The 22,064-nt window shown below is 43.1% G+C and overlaps 1 protein-coding gene across 10 annotated transcripts in view; it reads left to right on the top strand.

Annotated features, from left to right (window-relative positions):
- Positions 1–22,064, top strand: part of FOXP1 (forkhead box P1) — a 616,998-nt gene that overhangs the window by 572,141 nt on the left and 22,793 nt on the right. For all 10 annotated transcript variants that reach the window (XM_043443253.1, XM_043443252.1, XM_043443246.1 and 7 more), the window contains 2 exons: positions 914–1,001; positions 13,258–13,341. In XM_043443253.1, the coding sequence (XP_043299188.1) occupies positions 914–1,001; positions 13,258–13,341 (172 nt within the window). The remainder of the gene's footprint in view (positions 1–913; positions 1,002–13,257; positions 13,342–22,064) is intronic.

Below are 22,064 nucleotides of genomic sequence, written 5' to 3'. Positions count from 1 at the left end.
TTTTCTGTGATTTTATATTAAATCCAGGTTGTACTGAGGGCCTAAATGTCATGAAAGTGTTGATAGTAGAATGAGGCAAACTTCTTTTTACATAATTAAGCAGCATTCTTAAGAAGACTGAGTAAAATGGATACAGGGGTTTTTAGTTTTCAGATTTTAGGCTTTGATTCAACCCTTTGATTACCAGAGCTCCCGTGTATGGTAAAACTCATTGAAATTTCAGGTTTTTAGCCTTTTTCCCATTGGAAAAATCTAGTAAATAGTAAAAGGAACCACGGGACAGGCATCCTCAGCATGTAGTCTGAACCATCTGTAAACTGGATATCCAGACCACAGTCAAGAACCCAGGCAGAGTTTTCCTTTGCAATAGTTGTCTGCATCCTTCCCGCCCCTGCCATTGGTATATGATTTGCATGTGTAGGTTCATGTTGCAGTTTTCATATGTTTAAAGTTGCTTTTCCACCCCTTGCTGTCTCTGACATTCATGTTTATGCATTTCAATATAAGAATGTGTCATCAGTGATGTGAAATCAGTTTTCTTGTGAACAAATGCTCATATTCAGATCCATATAAATCAGACGGTTTTGAAATACCTCGTGGGCCCTGTCTCAGATATCTACCCATTGAGGTGGTCTTGAATGGCAGCCTTGACTTACTTTCGTAAGTTGCATTATTTCTGCGTAAATGGTTATCTCCGGCAGCGCCACACAACTTCTCCCTGGAAGCCTTCTATTTGGTGTTAGCAGTGTACTCAGTTATACATAATGACAGTATTCAGTGGTGGGGATGGAAAAGGGCAGCCCCTCTGCAGGACTGTAAACTAGACCTAGTAGATGCGTGAACATCCTGGTAACTTAAATTTTCCTTTTTTGTTTCTCCATTTCACTTAATGATTTTCTATGTATTGTTGCAGACATCTCAACAGTGAGCATGCGCTGGACGATAGAAGTACAGCCCAATGTAGAGTACAAATGCAGGTTGTACAGCAGTTAGAGCTACAGGTAAAAACCACATTTATTTTTGATATTGCCTCAGTATTCCTCCACTTCCAAATTTCTGTAGTGTTCTGTAATGAGTTCCTGTGTACTCATTATTGAATGGAAGGTTCAAAAATCTGATGTTGTCCTTTCTTTCCTTTGATCTTCTTTTGTGTTACTGTATTTTATTTCTTTTCCTCTTTGGGAAGGTTCAGCTTCAGTTCATTCTTGGACACTGCTGCTCAGACATCTCACAGTTCTGTGCATCTCTGTGTATGCCGCCAAGCCTCAGCCACTCACTGCTTTTTAGCTTTTCCATCTCTCTCTCACTTGACCTCCCTTCTCTCTTTTCCTTTTTAAGTTTGCTGGTTATCTGTTGTTGGTCTGAGCCCCCACTGTTGCTAATATTATTAACCCGAAGTTAGGAAGACAAGCTGGGGAGAGATATGGGGAGTGAATGAATGGAGAGCGAGCGAGAGAGAACATGAGTGTGGGCAACACGGGGCAAGCCAGTACACATGCAAGCCTTTTTTCCAAAGTTAAAATAGAAAGTATATGTGGATTTGTGCATCATTTTTCATTGTTCCCCTTTTCTCTCCATCACTGAGAACAACTGAGAGTTCACTATACATTTTAAATATGTACACACACCCACATGTACATACAAATGCGTATTCAGGTACATACAATATATATCATGTGCATATCATATATAGAGAGAGAGGGAGAGAATCTTGTGTTTGGAAATCCACTGGACCATGTAGAACATATTTTATGACTACAGAAAATTAACTTGTGCAGATTTTCCCGTGGATCACATTTGGTCGGGGTGCATTTGAAATGTGAGTTCCACTTCCTGATGTAACTTGTTGATGAACCACCGTGTTTTAGCAATCATTCCCTCCTTGGTATAATTAATAGAAAATTAGTTTCTAAAAGTAAAAATTGGGTCAGAAATGGATATTATTAAAATGTACAATTGCACAAGGCTGACCCTACAAACCCCATTTATGCAGCTGAGTTCCAAAATGCTTTTGAGTGCTTGATGACTCACTGTGGCTTCTTCCTCTGACTGGTTTAGTGTAGGCAAGAGGTTAGCCGACTCGGGGAAATTAAAACAATGTTGTACATTATATTGTTACCAGCCATTGAAAAGCCTATTTTGTATGCAAGACAGCAATGCCGAGATATATGAAGAGCCCTGGGCTAAGTACAGTAGATAATTACATCTGGAATTTTACTGAGTTAAGTCATTTATAGCTTCAAATAGTTGCAGAGAAAAATCAGCCAAAACACACTTAAACTTTTTGTTGTGACTTTCCAGGATAGAAAGGATTTTTTTTTTTTTAATTAGTTATGATGGATCACTTATTTATTTTTTTTTTTTAGTCAGAATGTGTGAAAAGTTATTTTAAGTACTTTTGCATTCAGACTATAGATATGAAATTACTAGGACAGTGGGGTATTTATCCAAGCAAAGGGCACATTGTAAACCGAGTGCCTCTTCCCCCCCACCACCTCCCCAAATTCTTACATGAGTCTTCGGAAACGTATTTAAATTCAACATGCTTACTGAGAAGGAAAGAAGGAGTTTATTTATCTCACTCCCAGAGTTCACTTGTGATTGAAGCATGGGAAGCCCCTGAAGGACTGGATTGAATAGGACCAGCTCTATGGCTATTGCTTTCTGACCTTACATATTTCAGTGGTGGTGGTGTTTTTATAAAGGGATCCAGATTCTTGCATGTATGTATTTAATTGATGAAATTCTTAATGATCAGCCAGAATAAATTGTTGAGCAGAGCTGTCATGGTTCACCTAAGTTGGCATTCCAGACTGCAGATTTTGAGTGCAAGGCCATGATTAACTAACCTTTTATTCATTATTCCTCATTATCCAAAAGAAGCAGTTGGGAGAAGGAAAGGAGTTAGATGATCAGTAAGTCAGGTAGTTATCTCCCAGCAGCGTTAATGTTTTGTTTTGGTGAACATGGCCTGGGAATGGTACAGACCTATATGATGATTCTTAGATTCTTTGCGGATTTCGTTTATTCATAGTTGTCCCTTCATCCTCCAGTCCCACCTCAAACCCAAAGCAGGTTTTTCAACTTTTAATAAGAATCAGAGATGCTTATCTTTCTGGAAGTTACTGTGTGGTGGTTACCTGTGATATTCCTTATGATATTTTTTGAACAACTTTGCTTTAATGGAAGATGGCAGGGCTGGTTCTGAAGAGTTCCATTTCTTCCAAGCTTGCAAGGATTGCTAGAAGGATGACAGAGAACTGCAGCCCCTGGGCCAAATCTGATGAGCTGAGACAGGTTTTTGCATTTTGAACCGTTGGGGTGAGGGAGGTAAGATTCACAAGAAGAATGAACTATATGAGACTCAGATCTCAGCATCCATGTGTGAGGCTGTCTTGGAACATGGCTGTGCCCTTTGAGTTACGCATTGTGTGTGGCTGCCTTTTGCTGTACAACAGAAAAGTTGAGTAATCGCAACAGAATCCCTATGGCCTGCAAAGCTGAAAATATCTACTGTCTGGCTGGTCCTTGCAGAAAAAGTTTCCTAAGCAGTCCTTGGTCTAGAGAATCAAAAAAACAATTGGCATCACATTCTTAGCAACTTGTTCTCATAGGTTCCCGGCTTCCTAAGGGCCAGCTCTCCCCTTTTACTTCATTCTTCTTCACCTTGGTGTGTAAAACCAGTGTCGCCATATCAGTCAGGTTCCCCGGAGGGCAGCTTCACATGCCAGTCCTTGCTGCTGTTGGTGGTCATGGAGAGCTAGCTGAGGGGTATTCATCCATCCATCCATTTATCTACTTATGCATTTAGCAGACATCACCCCGAGCCTATACCATGGAAGAACCTTGTTGGAGCCACCAAGGAGTAAAAGAATGAGTGAGACAGATGGGGCTGTCCTCCTGGTTCCTACATTCTAGGGAAAAAAAAAAAAAGATTATAAGTCAGTCTCCAGTGGCACTGTTCATTCACTGGGTAGTGCTTGCTCTCAGTAATGCATTTTTGAAAACACCAGAAACATGCTCAGAAGACTTCAGTGCAAGATTAGGGCCATACCCAAACAGTGATTATTTAATCTAATGAAATACACAAGAAAATGTCAGCAGTTTTTAGTACTGAAGGAACCCATGCCCAACGCCCTTATCAACAATTAGACGGACAATATTGGGGTTGCAGAGAGTTTGGTGCAGAGGACAGTTAGACTCACAGCCACTCATTTGCAGCTTCCTATTTCTCTGATATTTGTATTTCCGTGTTTGCCATTTCATGCACCCATGTCAGGAAATGTACTTTTTAATTGGCTAATGTCGTTGTGCCCGTAGAGTCTGAGGTATTGGGGAAGCGAAGTCTGTGCAGCAGCAGGAGGGTGTGAAGAGGTGCTCTTGTGTCTCAGCAGCCTTTCTGTCTTGTTTCTCATTGACATTGGCCCCCCACACACACCCCCTCTGCTCAGCATGATGTATCTGCTCATGTAGAGGGGGTGCTCTGCGCATGCCTGACCCAAAAGGGCTACTTCTGTTTCCCTTAAAGAAAGCATTTCCTGGTCCAGGAAATACCTGAATTTCCAAGTTATCTCAAAGTCTGTTACACAATTACCGTGTATTAACTTGAATTTGAAAACTGTTTGCACCTCTGAGCACGACAGGAAAGAGCAATCAAGACCTGAGCATTTTCCCAAAGGACAATCACTCAGAGGAGGAGGAGACAGCCCCCCCCCCCAACTGCCCAGATTCTCTCAGCAGAGCAGTACTGAGGCCTTTGGCGTTTACTCTGGGGGCAAGGTCACACGTGCGCCCCCATTGTAAAAACAAACCCAATAAGCTCAAATTGGATCTTAGAGTAGAGATCACCAGAGAGGTTCATTATGTCTACCCTGGAGAATCAGTGTGAAAGGATTGCACCGGAGAATCTGGGAGGGCAGCGTCAGCCCCAGATGTGACCAAAACCAGGGAAGCCCCTGGAGTGCTGTCCCGTGTAGCTTGCCAGCCCCCAAATCTAAACCCCAGAAACCCCAACTCTGACCCCAAACAGGAGGTCCTGGTGTTTCTTACCTGCAGTCAAGCCTCCATAAAGGAATTCGATTTCAGTTTTTTAGAAAGATCACCCTCGCTCACCTTAGGGGATAGAGGCAGGGGCTCATTTCCCTTCCTAGCGTTATCTGCATTTGAGCCAAATGGAGAAGCCTTTAAGATTCTCATGGCAGAGTTCAAGCCACCAGGCAGAAATCAGAATGTTGGGTTATGGGGTCTAATTTAGATCTATCTATGCAGCACTGTGGGTGAGAGGCATCCATCTTGTGTGTGTTTTTGTTGGAAGATATCAAAATATATAATGCACGTTCTCTTAGCAGTGGACTATTTACGTAGAACTTGTTGACAGTGAAATGATGGTTAATTCAGTTCTTATGTTACACCCTGTTACTGGTTTCCCTGATGGAGGAGGGTGTCAAAAAGACATCTTAGTGGGCATCCAAAGCCTTTTTGAATATTTCTGAGTTCATTTCATTATTACAAAGGCAGTTGTAATTTTTTGACATTTATCAATGGACTGGATGGGGATTAACCCCAGCTGTTAATTACCAGGAAGCCGAGAAATTACATGAGGTCCTACCCTGGACACTTAGGCCCCTAGCATGACGACAGATGGACACCATAGAAATCATTTGGATCGAGGACGAGGGAATGTCCTTTTTGAGGTCGGAATGTATTTTAAGATTGCATCTGTTAGATGTTCTCTGTTGACAGATTTTTCTGGACAATGGGCAGTCATGGAAATAAGTTAGGACTGGAGGAGGAAAAATCCCGTCAGTATGTGTAGTCTTATGTAGGTCATGAAATGTCCAGCTCCCTCCCCCACAGGGCAAGGACAGCAGAGGTGGGAACACGGTGAGTGTCTGGTTGCCCACCCCCAGCGCCACGGCCAGGGCCGTACAGAAGCACCCAAAGGTTCCTTCTGAGAGTTGAGCACCTACTGTCCCCTGGGTTTAAATCCATATTCATCCCGTTATCTGGATTCATTCGCCTGGGAGGGAGATGCTCGTGAGCTCTCTCAATCGTTCAGTTGGCGATGAGATCACACAGAAGACATCTCAGTGGCTGGGTCAGAATTCCATTTTGGGAAAAGGGAAAGGCATCTGATTTAAAAGACAACAGGAAAAAAAGAAGTCTGCGGATGGACTTAATCTGTCTTAGAAAGCTGAGACGTTCATGGTATAAATACAGTTTTCTGGACATATTTATTCAGTTTAATTCTGTTTTGTGACCATGTAACCTTGCTCAGTCATTAGCTATCCTCTTTGGTGTATAAAGACAGGCTTGGAAAGAAAGAAAAAAGAAGCCTTGAAAGTTTGGCCTGTTCATCATGTCCAGGGCTCCGCATGTGTCAGGGGCAGGGCCCAGGACAGGTTTCCTACAACCCCTCAGCCCCAAGACCCTTTAAAGTGAATATTGAAAGTAGCCAAGGAGCATAGGAGCCACCCAGCTGATGGGGATGATCTGCTTGGCCCTGGCAGGGATGGGGGTGGAGGGATGTGGACCTGTTATCCATGACTCATTTGATTCCATTCGGTCACTGTTTATCAGGCACCTAGTGTATTCCAAGCCCTGGATATAGACAAGTGAGGCGGTTTCTTCCTTCCTATAATGTGGAGAGGGTAAGACTACTAGGTGTGTAACTGCCCTCAAGGCAGAGTTTGGGGTGGGGGGACTCACTGTGGAGGTGTCAGGGGGAGAGCCTGGCAAGGACATTCCAGGTCGCAGGAGCCGGTTGAGGGATGTGCCTAGGTTGTGGGGTGAGGGAGACTGAGAGTGGAGGGATATTGGGTTCTTTTTAAAATTAATCTCTGTTCAGCAGGATGTGATGGTGACCAGCTGCTGCAGTTTGCTTTCCTGGGACTTGGGAATTCCTGAGACTTGGGATTTTCTGTTGCAGAATGGGGAGAGTCCTGAGCAAATTGGGATGAGTTGGTTACCCTCGTGATCTGTTTGAATCCATTGGCTGTAGAAAAGTCTAGCATGCCCATGTTCTGCTTGTTGCATTAAGGAGCTCAAAAACTATTTGAAAGAATATTTATCAAGCCCCTCCTCTATAGCCAAGACACTGTCCTAGTGAATTTACCCTCAGGTTCATTGAATCTCCACAGCCCGCAATTCAAAACCCTGTTTCTTTCACCCCAAGAGTCATGTTTTAAAAGGAGAATCTAACATTTGGAAGTCAGTATGTGTCTCACACTTAATGAGCATGATTAATGTAATATTCCTTCTTGCTCTTTGAGAAGGTGTTTCTAAGTGGATGGTGATTGTCCTCTGAGACTCAGAATAGTGCCCCCCTGCCCCCCAAAGATGAGGAAACTGAGGTGTAGAAGATCTGACTAACTTGTTCAAAGATGATGGGCAGGCCCCCACTTTTGGAATCTGTCTTTTTTTCTTGCTCAGTGCTGTTGGATGGCTTTGTACCCGGGGTCATCAGGGCTCTGTTAGGGAGGAGAACATCTTCCTCTACCCTTTTAAGTTCTTCTGTCTGGGCTAAGAATTCAGTTGACAGGAGAGAGAGTAAGAGGAGAAAAATCAAGCAAAAGTTTAGCAAGATGGTATACAGGGGAGAGACCCAGGAAAACGGGGTCATCTATCAGAATGGTCGAAACCCTCGAGGTGAACACCATCTTCAGCCAAAGACAAAAGGGGGTGTTGGGAGCAGGGCTTTGGAACTTCAAAAGGGAGAAAGGCCGTTCACAGGGAGATGGAAAAGTCAATGTTTAGTAAATAAATGTGTGACCACAGGGAGACAGTGGGGCGCAGAGTGGACTCTTATCTCAGGGCCCTGCAGAGTTCTCCACGCCCACCTCCTGGCCTGTACTCTGTGCAGATCCGCTAGTGCTAGCTCTCTTCTGACAGGCCTTTGCAATTCTTTTAGAGAAAGGAAGGTCAGAGTTTCTGAGTCTTTGGGGCTATGATTCTTTTAAGCTCAAAATAATAATCTGCATGCCAGAGAGACATTTTAAAGTAGCAAGTTTTAACACCGCTTCACCCCGCGAGGTTCTCAGCACACATCCAGGCCTTGCAGATCAAGGGTTTGGAAACACGGCCACTGGGGCCGCGCTCTCCTCTGCCTCAAGGGGCTTTCTCCTCGAGAAGTTCGTGGCAGGCGGGGCCTGGGCTGGAGCTCGGTGGTGCTGGGCCCACGTGGAAGGTTTCCAAATCCATCCACCGGGAGCTGTGAGCGCTAAGAAAATGTCGGCAGGAAGGGGAGTGCACAGGCCGCGACAGCGGAGGGACACGTCAGCCCCACTCAGACCCGTCACTCGGGAAACTCATGTGATCCCTCCGCCGTCAGCCGGGCTGTTTGTAATCACACCAACTTCCGGGTCGTTGGCCTGTCTCCGATGCCCTCCGGGCTTTTCTAACCCCATTCGAAGCGGCACTCAGGACAGCGCCTCACAACGGAGACTCCCCAGCCTCCTGACTATCTCTGAACAAGCTCGAAGGGTGGTGGGAACAGAGGGTTCCTAATAGCATCACAGCTTCGTGTTGCCACTGCTCTCTGACAGGGGCCGAGAAAAAGGGGGGAGGGTCTCTGCGTGTCTCCCTTCCTCGTTCCCCCCTTGGAAAACCAAGACGATTCTTTTTCATAATTTAAAATCCTGCTTTACTCTGGGAGCATTAGAATTCCTAGACTATGACAGAGTATCCGAGTGCGTCTGCTTGAAATGTCAAGAGAGTCTTTAATAATAACACGTGAGGAATGTTAAGATGGTGACAGAATACAATAAAAGTTGGGAAATTCTTCAATTGGGGTGAAATGAGCCGTAGGTTGCCTACCCGCTAAGAGCCCGAGTTGGCCTTCAAGGCCGAGTTGTGAAGGTCTGTGAATGACCACCACTCGATAGAGTGGCTGCAAGATAGCTATTTGGTAAATACTCAGTTTGGTAGAAGAATTTAATTTCTCCTCCTTCCAGTGCTGCCCTCCCCACCACCCCCATTTTTTTTTTTTAACTTATTTTCCTTTTTTTGATAGTATGCTCTTAAGAGACCAGGTAACAAGATCCATTCTGCCTCCGTCAGTTTTGTAGGGACTGTCAGTGTATACGCAGTGGCTGAGGGTATCAAGCCCCGCTCCCGCTAAGGCACACTCAGTTCATAGAAGAGAGTGGTATCTCCCCAACACCCCTCATAAACTTGGACCCTTGGTGTCCTTATTAGAACCATTTACTCCTGCATCCCTCCCCTGGAGAACTGGACAAGATTAGGTCAGATCCCAGTCGCTGAAACTGGGGACCTCGGTCGACTAATCCAGGCTTGCTTCTTTGTAACCTGTGTGTGGCTAATATTGTGCACCCATGTGTGCGCACACACCCCAGGTTCTGCCTACGTAGGTCAGTGTAGGAGACGGGAGGGAGGCAAAGATCTGAGTTCTCAGGTGGTGTCCCAGGTGATGCCGGGGATCACACCCATTTGGGAAAGTCAGACCAAGCATCATGTCACCTGGGTTCTAGTCTTACTGTTGTCCCTTCCTAGCTCCACGGCCTCAGGTTAAGTTCTCCCCATGAATCTGTTTTCCCCCAACTATGAAACATGGCATGAGAACTAGAGGCCTTGGAATAGCCTCAGCAGCTTGTGAAATGGAATAAGTGGCCTGGCCCCTTCCTCTCTCCATCCTCTGTAATTCTAGTGTTTTTTCTGTCTCCCAAATCCTTCACTTTTTTTTAGAATTCTTTTCTCATGAGTGAGAACCGCCAAATTGGGTTTAAAATGATTCGTCCTCCTGAGAATGTAGAATATGATTGTGTTCAGTGAATTTCAGCCCATGTTACCTTTTCTCTGCTAAAAGAATGAGTGTAATCGTCTTAGCTTTTACCTTTGAAGATGGTGCATGGGGCCCCCTGGCCTTCAGCAGTTATGGAGTGATACCTCTGTTACAGTCTTGGCCAGCATTGGTGATCAGAAGACTGACTTGAGGCCACGGGGAATAGAAGAGGGGGAGACCCGTATTAGTCAAGGGAAGAAAAAACATTTCTTTAGGACACGGGACAGATAAAAGTGAGAACTAAGGGAATAAATCCATGAGAAATGAGCATCATCTTTCCTAGCTTCCTGTTCTCTTCTTTAAAATCTCTTAAATTCTCTCCCCAGTTAGCCCAGCTGCAAACTCCATCGAATCTCTGTTATGTTGATCCAGTTTCCAAACATCTACTTAAGTCAGTAGAAGTCTAGATAGACTAGACTGATTTAACTTTCCTTTAAAAAAAAAAAAAGTTTTTTTTTTTTTGAGCATTCATGAAGTGCTAGGCTCTGTGCTAAGCTTGTTATGTGCAAGAATTTATTTAATCCTCAAAACAACCCTTCAAAGTTCAGAGATTATTATTCCATATTTAGAAGGAGAAGTGAAAAGCTTGAAAAGGTTACATAATGTGCTCAGAGTCTCAGAGCCAGGATTCGAATCCTTCGAAGTCTGTTAGCCCACGTCCTTTTTAACCCATTTTTGACTCTAGTCATTCTGCAGTATTGGTGTGCCAGGTTACTAATTTAAACAGACACTGCACACGCAGTTCCCCTTACTGCGTGGCCTGTTGTCATTCCTTTTATGCTAGATACTCCTCCTGCACCCACCAGGAAAGCTCTGAGAGAGTAATTCTTTTTTGATACTACAACATAAAAGGATGTGTAAATCTGTCAGCCAGATTTTTAGGTGACCTTTGGACTGAATTTTCCATCCTTTTCTTTGCCTGTCATGGGAGTCAGTTGATAAGGGAATGCTAGACTATATTTGCTAATATTAAATGTTTGTATTCCCATATTATAACAAAGAAGGGATGCTGTGAAAATTGATGGGGGTGGTGAGCTCATGGAATGATGGCATAAAAAAAACAGCAAAGAATCTGCAAGCTGTTTGAAGGACCAGTGAGTACTGTAAATGCAAGACAGCCCTCCGTAGAGAGAAGAGCTGATTTCACTAGGTGTGAATTTATAGCCATTTTTGCATAAAAATAAAAAGTGAATTTGGTGAGATTTTTTCCTTTCAGTTGTCAGAAGTTTGTATTAGAACTGTTATCAATGATAAAAATCCAAAATCCTTCCCAAGACTATATATGACATGCTAGTTTGCACTAATAAACACAAAGAAAAACTTGGATTTTTGCCTCTTTCTGTAACCTTGCCTGTCTTATAGTAAAGCAGAGTTAGGATAGTAGACTTGAGGTTGAGGCAAAATAAGGAACCTGGATTATTCTCAGCGTGAATGATGAATCTAAGTGATATTCTTAAGAAGAAATAAGATTCCCTCCAGCAGTAAAGCACCAGGGTTGTGGAGGTGACTGGGTGTACAGATTCTCCATGTGTGTTTGCCATGTGGTGTTACCACCTTTGACCAGTAAAAGATCAGCCTGGTAGACATTTGGATGGAACATAGAGGTAATGGTTTCTTTTGATGCTGGGAATTTGGACCTCCTTCTACTTGGTCTTTGTAATTGTTCCATCAACAATGTTTACCCCTAAATTAAGTCACAATTAATATTCATCAGACTCTTCAGTAAATATTGCCTCCCACCCTTAAATTTGTACCATTTAGCACCACAGACGACTACTTGTTTTTAAAAAGAATAACTGAGATGCCTCCATTCCTCTGCCCCACGATAATTTTAAAACAAACCATTTTTCTTAATCTAAAAATGTTTTAGTTGTAACATTGAAGAACTTAGAACACTTACATAAAAAACAAATAACTGTAGAAAAATGCCATTGCTAACATTTTAATTGTTCTAACTGAGCCACTTTGGAAAACTGAATTCCTTTAGCATTATGTGTTCTGAGCATCTTTTAGTTTGGCTGTTCAATAACTGACTAAAGAACAGAGGATGAATAACATAAAGTGGCTCCTAATATGGTATCATTTTCATTTCCTGTTTGTTGAAAGATAAATGCTAACACTGTAAGGCTCCCCCCCCCACCCTGCCACTTCTTAATTTATTCCTCCCCAAACCACACCACAAGGGAATAAAAAGGAAAAAAAAAAAAATCAAATGTGATATGGCTTGAGACTGAGTCATCGAGTTAGGATAAGTTGAAAGCTTTTTCCTTCTTGTTTTTCTACTTATTCCCTTTTCTCCGCTTTCCCCCAATTCTTGAAACATCCTCCTCCCTTAAAATGCACTTTGATTTTTAAAAAGCAAGTCTTACTTGATTTGGGGGGGGGGAATAATTTTAGACTTACAAAAATTAATTGATATTTTAAAGATTTAATGTTAATTATGTGACATGGAAGGACTGAGTCCCTTCCTAATTCTAAGGCATTATTTTGGACAAATAGTCTGTAAACATCCTGAACTGAGGTTTTTTTCCATCCCTGCCTCTCCTCCTCCTTCCTCCTCTCCTCCCTCCCTTTCCCCATCTCATATTAATCTCTTCTGTGGAATTTCCCCCAAATTCCACAGCTTTTCTCTTAACTAAACCTGTATCTTCGGGGGGATACATTTCCTACCTCTTCTACAGTCATAATTATGTCCCCTATGCTCAAGTGTCTTGAACTGTTGAAGATACCCTTGTGTAGGGAACAGTCCAGGGCCAGCATAAGAAAGCAGCCTGTAACAAATAGCATCTGAGTCCCTACTGTGTACATCCAGTTAGGAACTCATGTACCTTCGGAAGAGAATGTTTTCTAGAATGAGGAGACTTGAATTTTTGTCACGATGAGACTAGCACATAGTAGGTACTCAGATACTGAGTCAGTGAATGAGTAAGCTTACTGTATATTTATTTGGAAATGGGGACTTCTCCCCCTTTGTAGCTATCTGCCTGCCCTGTTAAAATTGCTTGCCTGGACTGTCTGAATCTGTGTCTACTTGTGAAGAAAGATGGAGTTAATTTTGCATAAGTATATCTGTGTGTCTAGGAGTTTCTCCACAACCACAACAGATGAATTTACGAGTTTTCAGTTCCCTAGCTCATTTTCCTTTGGCTTCCTCATGAATCAGGTTGGTTAATAGGCGTGATTCACGGTTTTGTCTTGTAGCTGTCTGTGTTACATGGGACTCCTTGGTGCCAGTAGGTCTAGACTTCCCAGTTAAAGGCTCATGCATCTTGTGTTGAGAAATCACACACCGACACCTCCAGTAGTGGTCGCATAGATTTCAAAACGATTAAGCAGTGATGCAAATTTTGTTGTATGCCAGGGGGCCATAGTGTAATTTAGAGTATGTATCATTTGGGATATTTAAAGAGTAACGTATCTGTATTCAAAGAAATAACAGAGCATTTTCTCCCTACCAGCTTGCGAAAGACAAAGAGCGCCTGCAAGCCATGATGACCCACCTGCACGTGAAGTCTACAGAACCCAAAACTGCCCCTCAGCCCGTAAGTACTGAGCAACATCCAGGGGGTACCTGACACTATTTCTTCTCTGCTTCCCTTCCACCAGGAAGGAGGATCCCTAGTCTGGCAGCTTTGAATATTGAAAGACTTAAGTTCCATCTGGTTCTGGTTACCTTTTATGAACAGTGCAGTGTGCTGGGCATTTATGGAGATATGTATGGGATGATTCAGGCACAGTCCTCAGCCACGAGACCCCACAATCAGCTCTTCTTTGGGACAGATGATTGATGCTACACCAACATACTAAAACATACTATGACAGCTCTTTGGAAGGAAAAAATCAAAAACAGAACAAAAAGCAATCTTCCTGATTTCTCGTTGGTGGAAACACAGAGAGAGGACTGCCAGACCAGGAAGGCAGAAGAAAAAAATGTATGTTGGCATGGGCTAGCTAGGAGACAGTGGGTATGAGAAAAGGGTTGAGGGATGATCCAGTCCACTCTGAGAGGAAAGAAAGAGGAAATGTTGAAATAGTTAGAGGCTATAATTACCGCAGAACATCTAATGGCTACTAAAGAGTTGGAAGTGAAAATGACTCCTTCAAAGTGAGATCAAACGTGGTACCCTAAAATTACATCTCACTTTCAGGAATCTCTTGCTACTTGCCTTATTTCCCTTTTCTTTGACCTTGAAGAGTGTCATGCAAGCACAGACAATATCAAAGTAGAAGGATGCTATCTGGACCCCAGATCCTGTCTTGCATCTCATTCCCTGTTGTACCTTGATGGTTTTCAGTTAAGTTTCTCATATACTTACAGTTCTCAAAATCTAGTTGCTTCAACTAATTTTTCACAATGGAGAGAGTGCTTTGCTTCTTGATTTTTAAGATTTGTAAAATTTAAGGGTACACTGCCTTTATTTGATTTTGCTTGGAGTCACTGTGTGAAAATTAATTGAGCGTTGACAATCTATAGTTAGTACCAGCAATTTTAATCAATATGCAATGATGCAGCATAATGGCAAAGTATTGGTTTATCTGTTTTGACTGGTTTTTTTCTATAAATAAAGCAAACATACACCCATATATGTATGATTTATGGTGATAGAAATAAAACGGAGTCAGACTATTAACCCAGCAAATATGGTAGCCTGCCAAGATGCAGTTGGCAGACAAAATTAATGTCTGAAACAGAACACATTACTGAGATATAGGACATAAAATCATTAAACACTTTGCACATCCATTTTTACTAGGAAAGAGCCCTTGGTTTCCGTGTATTTTGCAGTAAATGGCTGTAGAACCAAACGTGTAGGCCACCCAAAGGAAAGAGTAAAGCCTTTTGGTATTGTGGAGTCATTAGTCAACCGCGCTTTAGATGCTATTCCTATCAACCCCTTCTTTTAAGGAGGCTCCTAGGAATAAGGTGAACCCCACTAAAACAAATAGCTAAGATCCTTGCATGATCCCACTGAGTTCTTCAGTGGTTAGAGCTGGTGGCAAGGAGAGCTGATCGTCTTGGAACTCTTTGGACATCTTCAGATGGTTTCCATTCATTAGGGAAATGGTTTTCTCCAGGATAAAGGGTTTGCGTCTCTAAACCCAGCGACAAGGGAGAGAATGAGATGAGTTACTCCGTGAATTAAAAACAGCAATATGAGGTTAGATTTTAAATATGAGGATTAGAATAATGTGTGGACTCAGAACTCTAGGAATGGACTTGTTTAGGATCATGAGGCTTCTTGGTGAGAGGAGGAGGGATGAAAGCAGAAAAGGAATCGAGACACCCTGCGGGGCACTCCATGAGCCGTCGTGGGTCTGGGTGCAGGCCTGGAGCACCATATACATAGACTTCCAGAGGCCACAAAAGGGACCCTTGGGAGTCTCCATGAGGACCCATGTTAAGCAGCCAGTGAACAGGAAAGAGCCGTCCTGGGGGAGATGCACAGGGCAGGAGCGTTTGTCTTCATTAGTATTTAAAAAAATGTTTTACATGCTAGAAAATTATAACTTGGAAGGGGACCTCCTACTAAATTTATTTTTAACTGCTCTATTGAAAATTCTTTACCACTAGTCAACATTATCTCTTAGTAGCTCAGCACAGTATTTCTTTATTAAAAGAAATAGGCACGAATATTTTTGACTGAAAAATTAATAGCTTTTGAATTCATACACAGCAGGTTTTCTTTTGCAAAGAAGTCCAATATCGCTGCACAGCACTTCTATAACCATTTATTTGGAGTCCAAGTCAAACCTTTGACAGCTAGAGCAGTGCTACAAGCCAATATAAAGAACTCCAAGATGTAAACCAACAATAGGCCGCCTGTGTGAGGTTTGCCATTGTCAAATACATAGATTGTTTGGATTAGTTTATGTAAATGTACTGTTGTATTACCCTTTGAGAAAAAAAAAAAGATCACATTTGTGTATGAAAAGTGGTTCCTTTCACAGGCAGCATTATAAATCCCTTATCCTTTAACTTACATGTAAGAAGTAAAAATTGGTGCCTGACAAGCAGATATTGTGTGACACTGTTGCCAGAGAGAACCTGCCTTCTTTTCATTTATTTGAAAATAGAAAATTTTATTATAGATACCATCTTATAAATCAGGAATTATTAAAATATGTATAGGTGAGGCATTGGGAAATTAATTATCAAAGGTAGACGTGTAGTGTTTTGCACACATTTTTACTTCCTTGCTGTAAAAAGGGGAGGGGGCATAGGCATAGAGCAAACCCTCCATTCTTTCAGCTTTAGGGATATAGGGTTATCTGATCAGTTCTAAGGTGTAAAAGACTCCCCTTTGCCTGTAATTAATTTATTCCTCCTGAAATAATGGAACACACAGTGTATGTTCAAACGTGCATCCTCCCAGACTCTGATTTGAAAGAAGCAGTTCCTGGGATTCAGATCTAACCCTTGCTGGGGACGCTCATGTTAGAGTCTTGCCAGGAAGTTTGTGAAGTTTTTTTCTTTTTTCCATTTCTGTTTAAAAGGAACTTGGTGTTTATTTTAAAATCCTTAGTCACTAAGTGATAGAATGCTTTGCTGTAAACGTTGCTTTTCACTAAATGCCATTTGGGTGCTAAGTGTCATTTGCTGTGTCCAGTCATCCAGCCAGTTCCCATTTCACTGCATCAAAGAAACTGCCAAAACCTTGGATTGTTCTGACATCAGACCCTAGACGTGTTTGCTGGATCCTGTTGTGGAACCCATGTTCCCATTTGGCTTGTCAGAGGCTATTCTCATCTGGGGAGAGTCCCAAGTTTTTAGATGTGGGTCTCACCTCGACCCCTCACCCTGGGAAGCATCTAGGTGAGCTGAACGGGGGTTCATAGGCATCCTGTTCCACAGGTGCTCCGGTAGCGTCTCTCCCTGCTTGCTTGAAGGTCTTTTAAAAGGAGAAAAACCTCTCCTTTTGTAATCATACCCAGGACCCAAATTGCAGTGCACACTGTTTTTGTAAAGAGAATTTCTGAATTTAAAATCAAAGTAATTGCATCAGTGAATATTTATGGAACGTGCGGCTGGGAAACATAGGGTAGGAAAATAGGACGGACCCGTCCCTGCCATCCAGTGTATCTTATGGGAGAGCTGCGCGCCACGTGAGCGTGTGGGCCGCCCGCCCTGGAGGTGGGAGCGAGGGAGACTCGTGGCACCAGCACCACCTAAGATGCGACGGGAAAGAAGAAGGAAATCAGCTTTCATGATTCCTGCCGAGGGTTAAGAGTAGGTGCGGGTGTTTGAGGAAGGGAACTGGGAGAGGAAAGTCTGTGATGAAGATCAGAGTAGAGAAAGGCAAAGAATAGCCGATGTCAGCCAAAAGAAGCTTTTGATTTGTAATGTTATTTATAAGCTTTTAACGTTTTCAAGGCCGGGCCGTGTTTACCAGAGGAGCTGCAGATTCTAGCACAGGAGTTACACAGTGGGTAAAGCTGGACCTGTCATATGGTCAGAATGGCCACGAGTGTTGTAGGCTGGCGTTTCCAAAGATTCATCTCGTTTCCATGTTCAGAGAAGCACAAGTGAAAAATCAAGCGATCGTAAACTGTCCTAATGAAAGTGATATTCTTTTGTTCCAAACTCAGTACCAGTAATGTTCTCAAGATAAACACCACAGTGGGTTGCTTGAGGGCGAATGTCTCCAATGCTCACTCCATGGAGAATTTCCTGAGATGTTTCTTTGGAGGGAGGCCGCACTCAAGAGGATAAAACAATAACCACCACTACCAACGAGAAGCATGTCTGTATTAATACTTTATTAAGTTGTTAAGGAGTTTTGAAAAAGACTTTTTCACTATCGTAATGTCGGGAAGATACTGTAAATCGTATTTTATAATCTTGAGAACATGAGAGGTAGGTTTAGCTTTAGGGTATTCCTACCCCCCAGAGAACAGCTCCCAACCCTGGTGAAACCACATTCCTTCAGGTTTGGTGGGCAAGTAACTACAGTGTAGGTAGAATCTCCTTTCTGAAAATGTTATAAAACACAGGAACTTGGCTATTTGAAGCGAAAGGCAGTATTAGATTTTCCTTTATACACATTCTCTTTTCCTCCAACCACAGCAATTAGGACTGTTTGGAAGTAGTTTTTAGCTACTATAAAAAATGTGTGTGTCCCTTACACCCCTCCCCCCAAAAAAGTGGTGGGGGGGGGGCGTCCTTTAACTCTTAATGAAATGGATGATCCTGTGGGCTGTTGGCTGCAGCTTGGCTGTTGAGTTGGAGAAGTAATTTTGAGGCCGTCATAAAAAGAGATTGGCAAAAACAAGCAAATGTTTCTATACTGGTTCTCGTGAAGCCCCCCGTGCTGAGGTTCAGTGTCAGTGACGGTCGCCTTCTCGCTCACTGTCCCACACGGGGCCCAGATCTCAGGCAGTGGTGGGACTCGGCAGAGGGAGTTGTTCTCAAGGTCACCCCCTGCCCAGCAACACCCACCTACCCCACCCCGCGGTCTGGGAACATCCCTCCAGTTCCTCCATCCTCAGAAAAGCCATCTCTGAACACAGGGGATTCGTGTCTAGAATTCACCTGCTCAGGTCAGTCAAACTAGCAACAGAAAAACAAGTGAGCACAAGAGTCCCTACTAAGCAGCTGGTCCCTCAGAATCTGGGTTTCAAGTTTGCCTTTTGTTCTCAGAATCTGTTCTGAAACAAGGCAGGAACACAAACAAAAATACACAGGAATTCTTATGGGAATCCTTACGACAAGTCTGTTTCTGTCCTGGGTTTACATCAGCAGTGTGTTGATTTTTTAAAAAATGGGAGTGACTCACCGTCTTTTAAAGAGAGAGCAGAGGTTACTGTTTAAAAACGAAAAGATAAATCTTTCTTTCATAGAGGGGCTCAGCAGAGTATTGAGTATTGGGTAGCTGATGCAGTTCCAGTTGTTTGGATGGGTAAGATTTGTAGGAGAGTTCCCCTGGAACTGACCTGGGAGAAAAACTGATAGTTGAGAGTGGACAGAAATTAAAAAATAAAAGAAAACCCTATGACAATCTGAAGTGACATAAGAATTCAGCTTTTGGCCGGCGTTTCAGAGATTATCTTTGCCGAAATCATCACATGATGGAAACTCGCCATGTAGAAAATATCAGAGTTACTAACTTTTCTAAACATAGCAACTTTTTTAAATAGAAAATGAACACAATCTGAAAAATAGGAAAAGAAACCCTCCCAGTCCCATCCCTTCCTGCTCTAGGCCCCGAGAAAAAATTCTCTCTTCCAACCTGAGCTACAGTCAGAACGAAGCACTTGTGCTTTCATTTTTAATTGATGAATGTTTTAAGCTTTAATAGTTTACAATTCAGATGAATCTTTCAAGATTACAGCACAGCTCTCACTGTTCCCAGTTTGTTCTTCTAAGTCTGTAATTAATTTGGGGGGGGGGCGGGTGGAGGGGTCCTTTTTTTTCCAGAGTGTCCTTAATTAAAAGAGCAGGTTTGGTTTGAACACAGAACCTATCTTGAAACGTTCCCCCAGCTCCATCTTCTCACCCCCTAGTGACCTTCCTCCCCAGAGATGGTTTCTCCTCGAGACCAGCATGTGATCATGCAGCCCGAGTTTAAAAGTTAAGAAACTTCGATCACATTTGACAAGGTTGACATTTCATTAACTTGTTGGTTCAGCCTTCAAATGATTTCACGAGGCGAAGCCCCCTGTATTTGGAGTTTACAGCTTTTTGTTCTTCTTTCCCTCACAGGCTACAGTCGTGTTTAATTTGGAATCAGGGCTCCTTTGGCAAATTAGCAATTAGAACAATTTTGTGGGAATATGTATATGTGTCATTAGTTTCCCTGCAAATTAATAGCAGGGGCAGAGGTCAGGCAGAAATTTTCCACTTGACTGCAGTTCCTCTATGGAGACTTGGCACTTGGTTCTGGAACGGCCACAGCTGCTCTCAGCCACCCTCTTCCTCTCCGAACTGTCTTTTAATTAGTTTACCTCATAGCCATCATTACAAATATCACTGCCTCCCCTCCTCTAAATAAAGTCACTGTTTCTACAAAATATCCCCGTGACGCCTTGCGCCAGTGTGATTTGATGGTGGGTCAGTTGAATGCAGCATTTAATCATTAGATCACCGCCATCCGCATCTCCTAATGAGAGTCCTTACAATACATTTTTATCTGGTAATTAGCCGAGATTGGCTGCTTCCTCTGTGGCTTATTAGAGACAGCCCAGCGGTGGGTGTGAACCACGGTGTCATTTGTCAAGCCCGGTAAAAATCCCCTCTCTGCTCTCTCCTGGCTTGGTGTTGATTTCCCCTGGTTACCTGTGTTTCACAGTCTCCAGAAAATTCAGCTGCCTCTCTGTTGTCAGGGATTGTGCTAACCGGGAGAGATTTTCTGTTTTACTGTTGCTTTTGGGGTAGAAACGGTCCAAGTCTTAAGACCTCTGCCAGAGCTGCAAGAATGACATTCTTTTCACGTTTTATGACTTCGTACCCATATTGTGGGGCTTGTCTGTTCTTGTAGGTGAGCTCCCAAAAGATGGGCCTGCACTTGCGGAATGTTTCCGTGAGTTTGGGCTTTTGGCAGTGAACTAGAACCCAGTGGACTTGATGATCTTCCTCACAGAACTGGAAAGGACCGTGCATATTTCTTGAGGACATTGTATTTATATTATCATTTTCATTACCTTTTAAAGAGCACTATGGTGTTTAGGGTAATGTTCTTCAACTGAGAAGCCAAAAAGCAGAGTGGGTTCTTGGAACTGTTTTATGATGGTTATGCCTGTTTTCCTTCCATCGGTGTCTGTATTTGATGGTAAGCCCTCCAAGGGCAGCAGTCGTCTGCGCTGTTCCTGTTTTGGTCATTGCAGTTTCCATTGCCGTCGTCTGCTTGGAAATATTTATTGAATGCCATTTATAAGCAGGGATAAAAGCTAATCCCCAGGTCCTTTCCAGAAATGAACATGTAGAAAAAGGAAACTGGTTCGTGTTTATTTTTCCCATTATCTGGGCAGAAGGAGAATATTATACAAAGGGCCTAGAATCACAAGTGTGTATTTGGTTTTGAGTCCAGATTGTGAATATGGGCAAGTTATTGAATCTCTGATGAGCCCTTGTCTGCCTCTCTGTAAAATACGAGTATAGCGTATCAAGTATTCGTGATGATATGAGAATTTAAAACCAGGCAGTGAGAGAGATGAGAATATGAGAATATGAAAGCAGGCAGTGGCAAGGGGTTTACAACAGTGTTTTTACAAATGGCACCCATGACTGTCCTGGGCATTCTGATACGCTTAGGCCTAACAGCATCTGATTTTTACAAGTTGTGTATTCATGAGCATTAGACCGGTTGCTTGGGATGATGGATGTTTTGATACACTGTTCCTCTGCTTGGTCAGTAAGTAGGACCCAAGGTGCCGGGGTGATCACCCCAGCCTTCCCCCGTGACCCCTGATCCGTTCCATCCCGTGAGTGCTCCACAAGACTTTGAGCACTTAGTCTGCAAATGTGTGTCCTGAAGTTTCCAGCATTGGTGAAAAAGAGCTCCCAGCATCTGGCCAGCTTGCCAGGGGAGTCCTAAGGATGGTGCCATCTCCATAGCTTGCTTTTACCAGGTATGGGGGAGCCTGGGGTAGGAATTGGGTGGAGCTGGGAGGGGTGCGGCTGATGTTGGCTGAGTCAGCATTTCAAGGAAAGAATAAACAGGAAGACCCAACCCAAAGCCTGCACCCAGCATTCAGTTTCCAGCACCATGTTTATCCTTTTCTGTCAGTATTTCCTCAGCAGTATTTGATATTTCTCATTACTAGGGCATGAGAAAGATTGAGTCTTCCTAACAAATTGGAACTCTGTTTTTAATCTGTTCTTTGATTAGATCTCAGAGGAATCTAATTTTTAATAGTTTCTACAAATAATGCTTTGGATTTAGGACTCTTACAGTGGTGAAACAGACTTAATTTGTAAAGTGATTCAAAATTTGTGTTTCAGGCAGATTTTGATACTGTTAGTGAACCCAGGTCTAGCTGCTCACCACTCAAAAGCCAGTAAATTGGCCAGGTGGGTGGAAAGGGAAGTTTGCTTTATTTTGGATGTCAACAGTGGGGAGTGGGGGAGGCGCCTGTCCAAAGGCCAACTCCCTCCACTGATAATCAGGGGGCAAGAGCTTTTATAGACAGACTGAGGGGGCTCCATGCAGAAACAGCACAGTCAGCTCTGACAGTCATCTGGAAGTTGGTCATCGGTGGTCTGACCAGTGTCCTCTTGATTGTTCTCAGCACTTAATCTTCATGTCCAGGGTCGGTCAGTTCGCAATTC

This window comes from Cervus canadensis, chromosome 22 (genome assembly GCF_019320065.1).
Source record: "Cervus canadensis isolate Bull #8, Minnesota chromosome 22, ASM1932006v1, whole genome shotgun sequence".
Classification (NCBI taxonomy): Eukaryota; Metazoa; Chordata; class Mammalia; order Artiodactyla; family Cervidae; genus Cervus; species Cervus canadensis.
Note: the sequence above shows the minus strand (reverse complement) of the source record. Positions and strands in the feature narration are given on the sequence as shown.